The 12,011-nt window shown below is 47.7% G+C and overlaps 1 protein-coding gene across 1 annotated transcript in view; it reads right to left on the bottom strand.

The window, feature by feature from the left end:
* The window catches only part of GCK (glucokinase), a 36,576-nt gene extending 28,800 nt beyond the window's left edge, over positions 1-7,776 (bottom strand). The window contains exon 1 of the mRNA XM_055133963.1: positions 5,816-7,776. Coding sequence (XP_054989938.1) covers positions 5,816-5,860 — 45 coding nt within the window. The 5' untranslated portion in view covers positions 5,861-7,776. The remainder of the gene's footprint in view (positions 1-5,815) is intronic.
* Positions 7,777-12,011: the final 4,235 nt, after the last annotated feature.

The following is a 12,011-nucleotide window of genomic DNA, read 5'->3' as shown; positions in this document are numbered from 1 at the left end:
GTGCACTCAATTACTCAATGAAAGGAAGAGTGTAGCGACTCAAGGGAAATACAATTCCACGGACAGTGGTGAATGGCATACGTGGCTGTTTGGGAGCTTGCGAAAAAGACTATTAGAGAGGAAGGGGCAGCGGGTGGTCGGGGAAGAGATGGCTAGACAGGCAAGTTTGAGGAGCTGATGCCAGCAGACACCATCACAGTAGAAGAGACAGAGAAGAACAGTCATAGATTGGACAGGCCTAGCGGCCAGCTCCTAACATCAGCTCGACATCTACGCAATGTCTTCATACATGGCCATGGTGGCTGAGATGGACGCTCTGCAGATGCCTCAAGCATAGGCTCTCTCCCACCGGGGCCCATCAAGTTCTTGCTGCTGTGGAACGTATAGCCTGTCCTCACCAGAGACCAGTGCTGACCCCTGCTAGGACACCATCATCTAGGAGTCCAGCTGCCCAAGGTGATTGCATCAGACCTTTTCTGTGTAGAACGGACAAGTCATCCTGATTGGATGAGCATGTTGCAGGTCTGGATTTGCCTTTCCCACCTCCCATGTTCTGAGAATCCACAGAGCAGCAGACTTCAGGAGGATCGCTCACACGCTTTACCCTCAATAAAGGACCCATTTGTGGCAAAGGGAGCTAAACAGGAAGTGCCTGATCCTTGGACCCACCAGTCATTCAACTGAACCTGCCATCGTGATAGACTGGGGGAAGGGCCCATCGAAGGCACAGCTGAGCTGCCAACCTGAAGATGACACCACAGGAGAAGAGGTCAATGTCCTTTAGGAAGCAACGCACACCCCAGCAACCACTGGGGAGTGCTGTGGTCACCAAAAGTAGAATCTATGAGCCTGGGAACCCAAAGGTCCCATCACTCCCATGACCTCTGTTTTTCCTGTATGTCAACTCCAGGTTTTATGGGTCAGAGGATAGATGATTTGTCTAGGGGGTACAGCAAGAGCCCCCCTAGCCTCAAGGCAACAATTACCACCTGGCCACACTCTCATGTCAGCCAAGCAGAGAGAGATCAGGTCATACTGGCACTTAAAGCAATGGTATGACCAGGTGGCAACTGACCCATGTCATCGTCGAGAGGCAGGACAGCTGCTTTTGGGAGAAAGAGAAGGACACGTTTTGCACTCACATGACCCTCCCGCCCTGCCCCAGGCTGTTTCTCTTGTCTGTAGATAGACAGGTTAGAACATATACAGTTCTAAAGATGTTCAGAAGATTATAAAGGGGTTCAGACTGCCTAGGGCTCGCCCCATCAGGAGTGTCATGAGGCCAACCAGTGGAGAGGGAGGCTGGAGTGGATGTGGGCAGAGAGGAGATGAGCATCATTTAGAGGCGCCTCATTCATCTCACTAAACACCTACCTGGAAGGTTCCTCAGGTGCCTGGAGAATGAGCGTAATGTAGAACCAAGGAGGTGTAGGCTGCATCCGAGTCACACTGTAGCACATGCCATCGGCGCCCAGCCCCACTGCGCTGGCACAGAGGCCCCCAGTGGCTAATTAACTCATGGATACACTCAGGACTGACTAAAAGACTTCATTTCAGAGATACAAAGGCTGACCTCTTTCTTTGTGGAAGACGATCTCTGGTGCCCTTCATGCTTCAGAGATCCCTCTGGGGGTCAAGGGTAGCTAACAGTAAAGCACTATGAGACCCAGAGTTCAATCTCTGGCACCACCAACAAAACTGGTACCTCCATGGACTATGACTTAACTGTACCCAAATCTCTCCAGTTTCCTTCACTTCCTACAGATGGCAAGAGCTCTTGCTCAGAATCCTAATTTCAGGCTCAATAAAAGATACAAATGATTTTTCCTTTGCATACACCATGCAGTGGTAGTATGGCATGTGGCACATGTGGATAACAAACCTGCCACAAGGCCTTGTTGGAAGAACAACAAAGATAGGACACTTATGCCTTCTCCCAGGACTCATGAATTCTTTATCCACAGTGACTGTCTGGGTAGTAAGTTTTTTTGGCAAACAATTCTGCAAGTTATCTGAGTCAGAATTCCATTAGGAAATATTCAGAAAGCAGCAGAGAGGCCTGGACCCCAAAGACAGCCTCACTTGAAACCAGCTCATCTCACATTCTCTAGGTCAAAGGATTCCGTACACACTCCCCTCTACTAAGTGTATGAAAGGGGTCTGTCATCACTCTGTGTATAGCAAAGATTCCCACCAAAAGGGGTCAACTCTCCTCACAGTTTCCCAGAGTGGGTGTTACCATCCCCTGGTCTAGTCCAGAGAGGACGTCAATTGGGGATTGTTTTCTATTTTAGTTTGTTCTGCTGGGGGGGCCACACCGGGCAGTGCTCAGGGATTACTTCTGGCTCTGTACTCAGGGATCACCCCTAGAAGTGCTGGAGGACCCTATGTGATGCCCTGGATCAAAGCTAGGGTGATGTATGTGCAAGGTAAGCACTCTACCTGCTGTACTATCTCTTTCGTCCATTTTCTGTATGTTTGTCTAAAGAAGTTTCTAGTGCCAGAGAGATAATTTGGTGAGCACGAGTATGTTGCTTTGCATACAGAGGCTCGGATCTGCTCCCCAGTATGGTGTGGTCCTTCAAACACAGCCAGGAGGGGCTCCTGAGCAGAGAAGGTAGATTTCCAAGTGCGTGTTGAGTGATTTTTTTTCCTTAAGTGGGGAGGCAGTCCTGTAAAGGGGGTTGTAGGCTAAATTGGTGGTGGGCCAATTTTGGGAAGTGCTGCTAGATGAGAAGTGTTGTGAATAATCACTCTACACGTATAAGAGAAATACCTGGGTTGTTATAGACTCGCTAATAGCCATCGGTGTCTTTCTAGCCCTGCTTACTTTTCTCTTTAGTCATAAAGACTTTTGTGAGGGAGTATTTCAGATCTGAGAGAGAGGAAAGCGAGAGGGTCATAACTTCAGCATGTCTCCGTCATATAATTGCAATATTCAGTCATTCCAGTGTTCTTTCTCTACATGCTTTTAACTAGATGCAAAGAGTTTATGTAGGGCAACATGGGAGTTCTGTGATTCCTCATTTTGTTTGACTCCCACAAAGCTCAGGCATCCATTATTTATTTATTTATTTATTTATTTATTTATTTATTTACTTTTGGCCTTTTTGGGGGAGGAGTCACACCCGGCCGTGCTCAGGGGTTACTCCTGGCTCTGCACTCAGGAATCACTCCTGGCAGTGCTGGGGGACCACATGGGGTGCTGGAGATCAAATCCAGGTCAGACACGTGCAGGGCAAACGCCCTACCCACTGTGCTATGGCTCCAGCCCCGCTCAGGTATCCTTTAAGGATGCAAAGCATAGCTGTTACGTTTGCTGTGGCTTCCTACTGCATGACATCAGTCATTTTTCCAGACACTTCCTCTGGACTTACTGTGAACCCTAATGATCTAGGAAGAGGACGATGCCGACACCCAGGCCCAAGTAACGAGGTCTCAAGTCCAGGGGCGGAACAACCATATCTACTTGCGGAGGGACCTGGTACTCCTGTCCCTGGCACTCTTTTATCCATCTGCAAACATTTCACGTGTGCTCTTACTATTTCCATGATTGTCTCTTAGATGGTGGCACCAGCCCTGACCATGCTGCTGAGATCCAAACCACAGCATCAACTGCTGTCTTGAGGATTCCATTTGCGCGTGAGCAAGTACCAAAGGCTTTGTATTCTCCTCACATACATGTGGCTTTTAACCTCTCATTTCCCACTGCGTTTGACCTGCTTCCCAATCCTAAGAGACACTCCCATGCTTTGTATGTTTAATATTAAACCAAGCCCAGTTATGGATAGAGGAGAAAGAGCAAACACAGGGCTTCTTTTTTGTTCGTGGGCCATACCCGTTAGCACTCAAAGCTTACTCCCAGCTCTGTGCTCTGGGGTCACTTCTGATGGCTTCAGGGGACTGTATATGGGGCTAGGAAATCAAACTTGGGTCAGCCGCATACAAGGCAAGTGTCATATCTGCTCTATTATCTCTCTGACCCCCGGAAAGATTCCTGAAGACTATTATGCGTTTCCTAGAGCTAGATGCTGTCCAGTCATGTTATCTGAAAGTCTATGATCATATACCCTGAGGATTCATTAGTCATCCAGGCCTGGAGATGGAAGTCCTTTCTCCAACTTACCTATTGCCCCTAATTTTCTGCGAACTTCCCCAGCCAGCCCTATATAAACCCCTAGCCCCAACCTGACAGGAAGCTGATCAGAGGGGACAACAAATTTCCCTTCTTTTCAGGTTGTAGTACCTGATTCCATCTGTTTACTTCACATTAACCCTTTTGTCTCAAATAACTGTCCTCTGAGCAGAGAGCACCCTAACTTGGGTTTGATAACACATTTTGGGGCCAATAGCAATTTTCTATTTTGTTTTGTTTGCTTTGCTGGAGCTGTTTCTTTCAGCATTATGCCTAACCCCTCTGATTCCAAAAACACTAGGTCTGGGTGGTTGAAAGCTACATTTCCCATACTCCCTAGCAGCGGGGACTCTGAATGTGACTTGGTTCTCCCACAGGACACATCCCTGTGGTATTTGGAGGTCTGTGTCAATCGACTAATTTCCACTGAAATGTGCTGACACCCTCCAGTGTCACTGCTTCATCTCCTGCCGCCACTTAGCCCTCTTATCCCTCACTTTCACTTCTCCACCCCTTCTATTTTCAGCCCCTCACCTCGACATTTTTCCAGCGGGCTGGAATCTGAGACTGCCAACCAGCTGGCCCTCGGGTGGTCTTGCAAAGAGTCTAGTTCTGTTGCTTCTCGCCATAGGCAGTTTGGGCTGTATTTTGGGGTCTCCTAGACTGGGCTGCTCAAAACACAAGTCTGCACTGCTCTAGCAGAAGCACGAACGTGGATGAGTTGGCGTGTGCCAAAGGTCAGACGCCTCCCTCTATTCTGACAGGGCCACGGAGGCCAGACCAGGGCCGGCACCCCGTCACTGTTGGAGCAGAGAAGTTCTCCACAGGGAATGTTGCTTCCTCAGGCCAAACAGGAAGAGAGGGGGAATAGCTGCCCTGCAGGACACCGTGGGCTCCCACAAGCTCTGGAGAAGGCAGGAGCTGAGGACAACTCTGTCAGGCCTCCAGCAGCCAGGCACACGGTCTCACAGGCACGGCACCCACCAAGACTTTCTCCCAGGAAAGGATCGTCTCCCCCACAGGCTGCGGCCCATCTCCCGCTGTGGACAGGCAGCCTCAGTCCTTCTCCCCATCCATTCCACTGCCCATCTCGATGCCTGTCAGGGTCCCATGGCAGGCAGACCGACACACACTTAGAGTCTGGACCCATCTGGCTGCCTGAGGCCATCAGCCCTCTGCCGTGGGCTGGTTGTTTTTCTCCTGATACCATTAACTCGGCCCCGAGAGAGCAGCTGAGTTTGTGCTGACCTTGCCATTTCCCAGGTGTGAGGAAGAAATCCTGGCAAAGGCCAAGTTCCTGACAGGAACCTGTCCCATCTCCCTACTGCACCCCTACACGGAGGTGGCTCAGGGGTGTCTCTCCCAGTGCACGTCTCCCACTCAGTCTCCTGCCTTACTGCCGGCCACAGAACGCTCCGAGTGAAACCCCGCAGACCCTCGGGCCCACACAGGTCATTTCTAGGACCTCCCAGTAGCCTGGGTCTCCGGGCTGAGTCCTTGGGGAGGACCAGAAAGGCCTTTGTCTACAGCAGTCAGGGCGCAGTGCTTGCTTTCCAGCAGCTCTGTCCTCAGGGGCCTGGCATGAAAGTCGCTCCTGAGGAGCAAACTCTGGTGCCACCAGAGCCACTGAGATAGGGCAGCACCCAGCAAACACTTCTAGACACACCAAGGAGAAGCTACCTTTTCCTTCTTGGCGCTCTCCATCCTGGCTCTGTCATCCAGCATGTGTGCTCCGGCCAGCCCGTGTGAGCTGGGACCCCCTCAGCGTTCCTCCACAGGTGTCCAGAGCAAAGCAGCCCCCAACCAAAGCGGCAGCCGGTCCTTGTGTTCAGGAGAAGGCTGTCCACTTCTCAGTGCGTTTCTGGCTTGAGCTTCAGTCACAGTTTCCTCCTTTTCATCGTTGTCCAAAGAGCTGGCAAGCCTTCTCTTCCAGGTCACACAGTCGCGCTTCCCCTCTGAGCGCGCTCTCAGGCATGGGGCAACGGCAGCTGGGCCATGCGGGGCTTTGGGGCAGAGTCCTCACCTCAGAAATGCCTTCCTGGGCTGTGTTGGGCTCTGAGGTGCGGTGTTCTTAGCCAGACTCAGCAGAAAAGGTTCTCTCCACTACTGTCGCACGGAGACAGCTTTTGAGTAATTAGTTCACACCTGACCGTGTAGCTCTCCCGTCCCAGCCACACTTCCTGCTCTGACCAGGTGTGGAGCATGGACCTCTGCCAGGGCTTGCGGCAGCTGTGAAAACCCAGAACAGAGCCTCTGAGCTCACACCCTCTGGCCTCAGCAGGGCTGACCAGCCTGTCATTAGAGCTGCCATGCAGAAAACCGGGTCTGATGGCCACAGGCCTCCCCGTCACCATAGTGACAGCCAATCCCTGTGACGGCAGACTGCCACCTGTGCAGCTCCCAGGGCCAGGTCACAGGGTCTTCCAAACGCCCTTCCTAAGGAGTTGAGGCCATGTGGACTCTGGGAACCCAACCAGAAGGCGCAGGGGACCAGCGCATGGCAAAGCCCCATCCAGCTTGGCGGCTGCCCTGCCTGCCTGCCGTCTCCTCCCCTGAGCTGGTGTAGTGATAGGCACAGTCAGAGAGGAGTCTGGGACCAGGGCTCTCTCGTGCTCCCGCTCAGGGGCCCATCCCACCTAGGATGGACCCTTCCATTCCCACCCTCGCAAGTCTAGGTATGGAACCACAGGCAGCTGCCAAGAGCTGACGGCCCCTGGCTTGGGGACTTGCTGCATCCTGTGAGGCAAAACATGGGAGCCCAAAGATGATCATGACGAGCCTTTCTGGCCTGGAACTGGTCAGAGGGGCACTTCACAGCTCAAGCATTGCTCAGTGGAGTGGAGCAGCTGCAGGCACTCAGCAAGTCTGCTGGTGTGTCCACAAGTCAGGGGGGCTCAGGACTGAGGAGGTGTCTTGGGTGACAGGTCCAGAAGAGAGCATGAGGAGTGGCAGTGGAACCTTCCCAGTTTGACGTCGATTTTTAAAATTTCACTTCCTTTTGGTTTTGGATCAGACCTGCAGGTACTCAGAGCATACTCCTGGCTCAGTGCTCAGGGGCTGCTCCTAAATGTGCCTGGGGTCAAACCCCAGCTTCCTGTGGCTCTTGTCCATTGAGCTTCCTCTCCAAACCTTTGTGCTGCAGCATTTTATTATTTTATTTATTATTTATTGAGGGGCGTTCCCAAGCAGTGCCTGGTGGACCTGGACGCAACTCCCAGCGATGCTCAGTAACCGGGTGGGCTATTCTAGCTGAGAGCCTAAGGGTGCAGCTTCTCAGGCTTTGCAGTGACGGGGAGGGCTCGTTCACACTATTTTGCTTTTGTTATAATTTTGTTACCACTTTTGTTATAAATTTAATACTGTCACCGTGGCACTGCTTGAGGGTCCCCAGGGATGCACTAGGCAATGCTCAGGGGACCATGTAGTGCTGGAAATGAAACCAGGGTTGGCCATACGCAAGGTGTCTTAACCCCTATACTAGTTCTCTGGCCCTAAATAAAAAGTTTTTTATTTTAGTTTAATTTTATTGGCACCATGCCTGGCAGTACTCAGTACTCATGGCTCTGTGTTCAGGGATCACTCCTGGCTGTGCTCAGGGGACTATATGGGGTGCCAGGGATCAAACTCAGGTTGGCAGTGTATAAAACAATCACCCTTCCCACTGTACTATCACCCCTGTCCCTCTAAAGCATTAAAATAAATAAAAGCAAAACAATATCTTGATGATGGTCATCTGGGAAGTTTCAATTTTTACCTGTCACAAATCTTTGTATTTCAACTGAGTCAACATATGCATTTGTTTCTTCTGGATGTTTCCTAGAGGCTGAATTGCTAGATAAATGCTCTGCACATTTTACAATTGGGTGAATAGGACTACATTGCCCCCCGCCCGCCCCCACACACTCTCTGCTTCCAAATGACTTCACTAATTTATTAATCCTTCCACTGAGAGGAATTTGGCTGCATGCTTGTCAATGTTTGAGACAATAAATCTTTATCACTTTTTGCTGATTTGTCATCCTCCTGTTTGAACTACAAAATGCTAAATACCTTTTAATATATTTCAAGGTATTTTTTCATGTTTCTTTCCCTAAGGATGATTAATTTATACTATATAACTTTTGCTATTATTGTCTTTTACCTAAACTATTTTTAAACTCTATAATATTATTCCTATGTTTGTAAAACAGCCTATAGTATCATTCCAGTCTGTTGCTAAACTTGATTAGCTAACCCTTTCATCACATGGAAGTATTTACCTTTTATAACTTTCAGTCTTTGTATTCTTAAATTTTCTTCATGTTTTGAGGCATGTTACTGGCTAAGAAGAGTATTTCCCATGGGGGTAGAGAGAACGATGGGTAAGGTTCTTGCTTTGCACACCGCCAACCTGGGTTCAATTGTGGCACTGTATACAGTTCCCAGAGCCCTGTCCAGAGTGCAGCCTAAGCACAGAGCCAGGAGTAAGTCTTGAGCACAACTGGGTTTGAGCTCTCACAAAAATGAAAAAAATATCTTCACTTCAACAAAAATGCTCCTCCACGTTTCCTTCCAGTAATTTTTCTTTTTTATTATTTATTTATTTAATTTTACTTTGTGTTGTTGCCCCTGCAGGCATTCTAGGAGGCCCTGGGGTCAAGTCTAGAACCACAATGAGTCCAATCCTGTACGAACACTGGGATCCTTCAGGAACTGAGGTTATGCAAACTCCTCCTGGTCCAGGAGGAGGACCAAACTGCCTGGGCTGTTGACCACACTAATATAGTACAATTTGAGTAAAAGTAGGAAAAGTGGGTCTGTGTGTGGAGGGGGCAGGCAGTTGTTCCCAGATGCCATCTTAGATTTTGCTGGTATTGATAAGTGCAAATCCCACCTCCTAAGTTTAAGAGCAGTTTGTCAACTAAGTAGAGAACACGGGTGTAGCTGAGTCCCATCAGTTTCCCATTTCAAATTTTAATTTGTTTGCATCAGCAGGGGCCACTAAGATTAGATCTGGTGGTGTTTGGAAGGGGGCCTAGAGTGAGATTCAAACTCAGGGCTGTCAAATGTACTAACACATGAGTTATCTTCCTGGTTCTTCATTAACTTTCTTAATCTGTGCAAATTGTACTTCTTTTCCAACCCTTAATCCTGCCTTCAGGACTGATTGGGAAGACATACCCCTACAGCCCTACATGCTCCAACCAGTTATGGTCTGTGTTGGTTGAGTGCAGCCTGGGTCAGGTGTTTCTCTGTACACCAGTCAACTTTGGCCATAGGCATAGGGCTTATGTTGTTACTTTAGACTAGAACCCGCCTGGGAGTGGGTATTCACTGGATTGGCAGTGTCATAGGGATTAAAGAATATGCTAAAGGTAAAAGCTAGATTGAGGAGTGTCCTGGAGTTAGAAACTAATGGCATTAAAGAGCTTTAGACAAAAGGGACATTGTTTTTATTGCATGGTGCTCTTCAGGCTCAGCATGAGGGATATCTTTTTGTGATAGGAAATTTTTTTCATAACAGGTGACTTTTTTTCATGGTGGAGATTATTTTTGTGGCAAGCAATGTTTTCATGAACAGAATAAGCCTGAAATCATTCAGCCTGTCTTGACAATTTTTTTCAAAATATTCTTTCTTATTCCACAGCATTTCCTTCCTCTGAGTAATAGCAATTAAAATCTTAGAGTAGAAGCTATGGTCTATTTTCTGGAATTGCTTCAGGCTCATTATGGACATGGAGAGGGCCCTAGTATCATGGCCACATGATCAAGGGAAGTAGTCATGAGAAATTACTGGGTTTGTAGGTCTAAATTGTTGGTTGGATATCATTACATTACAGATTGATGGCCTGGATGTAAGGAAAAAACTACTTTGATTATTAGGTTCAGAAGACAAGAAGCAAATGTCAAGATGAGGAATGTGGTCATTGAAGATCCTAGTGGGGCTACTAAGCAGGAAACAGTTCTAAAGGAGCTTCCAGGACAGCCAACTGTTGGCAGACCTCTCCTGAAGCAAAACTTGCTCAGTGACTTTTAAAATATTTTCTTGGGCTTGTCCAGGTTGATTGACCCAAAAGCTTCACTTGCCCTATAATAGCCCTATAACAAGCACATCCCTTATGCTTAAAAATATCCAGGGTTCTATCATTTTGGAGAGTTATTGCAATGAGATAATTTCATTTGTGCTTGGAGCCTGTGAAGGGCTGTAACATTACTGTTAATGCTTTGTACAAGTTCCAAAGAGACTTTTGAGAGGCTGGAGTGGGTAGGGTGTTTGCCTTGCATGAGGCCGACCCAGGTTCGATTCCCAGCATCCCATATGGTCCCCCAAGCACTGCTAGGAGTGATTTCTGAGTGCAAACCCCTGTGAAATGTTTTTCATTCTTAATCACTGGGTGTGACCCAAAAAGCAAAACAAACAAACAGAAAACAAAGAGACATTTTGATATACCAAGATGGAGAAGATAATACCTCTTGGTAGAGGAGCTGATACCTCCAGGAAGAGGAAATAATACTTCCAGTGGTATTCCATTTTAAACACCTAGTGCCACTAATAAGGGTATGGGTAATTTTTTTTTTTTGCTTGTGAATGTTTAGGTAAAAAAAAATTGTTAAGGGAAGGGGAACTTCTGGTGACACAACAATCATATTATGGAAAAGAATTCCAGACCTATTTGGTGGAGTGTAAACATATACTGAGGTGCCTCAAACAAAACAGAATCCTTAGGAATGCCACGGATGAAATATTTTGAAGTTCACATGGCAGCTGTCAGGGGAGCAGGACATGGATATGTAACTTGGGTGAGATTGTGGGTGGTATTTTTCATCTTAATTGCTTTTGTGCATAGTCTGTGTTTTATCCAAGAAAAAAGGTTTATTTTGATGGAATTAAGTGAGCTTAATACAATTAAGGAATTGTTGGGTTCAATCCATATTGAATTGGCAGGACAGTATTGTGTTGGGCTAACACAAAACCTAGAACTTTGGGAGAATGGAATATTAGTGAGCACAGTTATATCTGGGGGAGAGAAAATATGGATCTTAAGTTTCCTACTGAGAATTCTTCTTTTTAAGCCGATGTAATGCACAGAGGAATCTGGGTTTGGAGAAACACTCGAGGAAAGATTGGTCCATAGATGGAAACCGTTAGGTTATGTATTTCCTATGGAATCTAATTGGTCCTTGAGTAAAGTTATGGGCAGCAGGGAAGTCCATGACTGTTGAGTTTTACACATCAGTTTTCCCAAGTGCCTTTGTTTGTCGGTTGGTTTTGTTTCGCTTTGGTTTTGGGCCACGCCCGCAGTGCTCAGAGGTTACTACTGGCTCTGCACTCAGGAATCACTATTCACTACTGGTGGCGCTCAGGGGGCCATGTGGGATGCCAGAGATGAAGGCCGGGTCAGCTGCAGGCAAGGCAAGTGCCCTATCTGCTGGTCTGTCTCTCCAGCCTGACAGACCTTTTAAAAAAAATTGAATGGCAGTGACATACACAGTTACAAAGTTATGACTGGGTTTCAGCTATACAATGTTACAACATCCATCCCTCCACCAATGTGCATTCCCCATGACCAATATCCCAGTTTCCCTCCTGTCTGCCTTCCTGCCCTGGAGCCTGCCTCCCAAGTGCCTTTTGACTGGTGAGTTCTTTCTACCTTCCCTGAAGATTGGGGTGCCAGGCATTTTGTAGATAATATGGGATTAGAGAACTTGACTAATGAATTGTGTGAGGTTAGAGACAAAGGCCACTATGCTACCTGACTGCGGTACTAACCTAAGGATTATGTGATTTATATCAGGGCCATGATGTTTCAGAGGAGTTTTCTATTTTAGTGGGGGATACCTCAGTCCTTCCTATAAAGTATCTACACAAACCAGAAGAAATTTAAATGTCTTGCAA

This window comes from Sorex araneus, chromosome 3 (genome assembly GCF_027595985.1).
Source record: "Sorex araneus isolate mSorAra2 chromosome 3, mSorAra2.pri, whole genome shotgun sequence".
Classification (NCBI taxonomy): domain Eukaryota; kingdom Metazoa; phylum Chordata; class Mammalia; order Eulipotyphla; family Soricidae; genus Sorex; species Sorex araneus.
The sequence above is the reverse complement of the archived record's forward strand: the minus strand, read 5'-3'. Positions and strand labels throughout refer to the sequence as shown.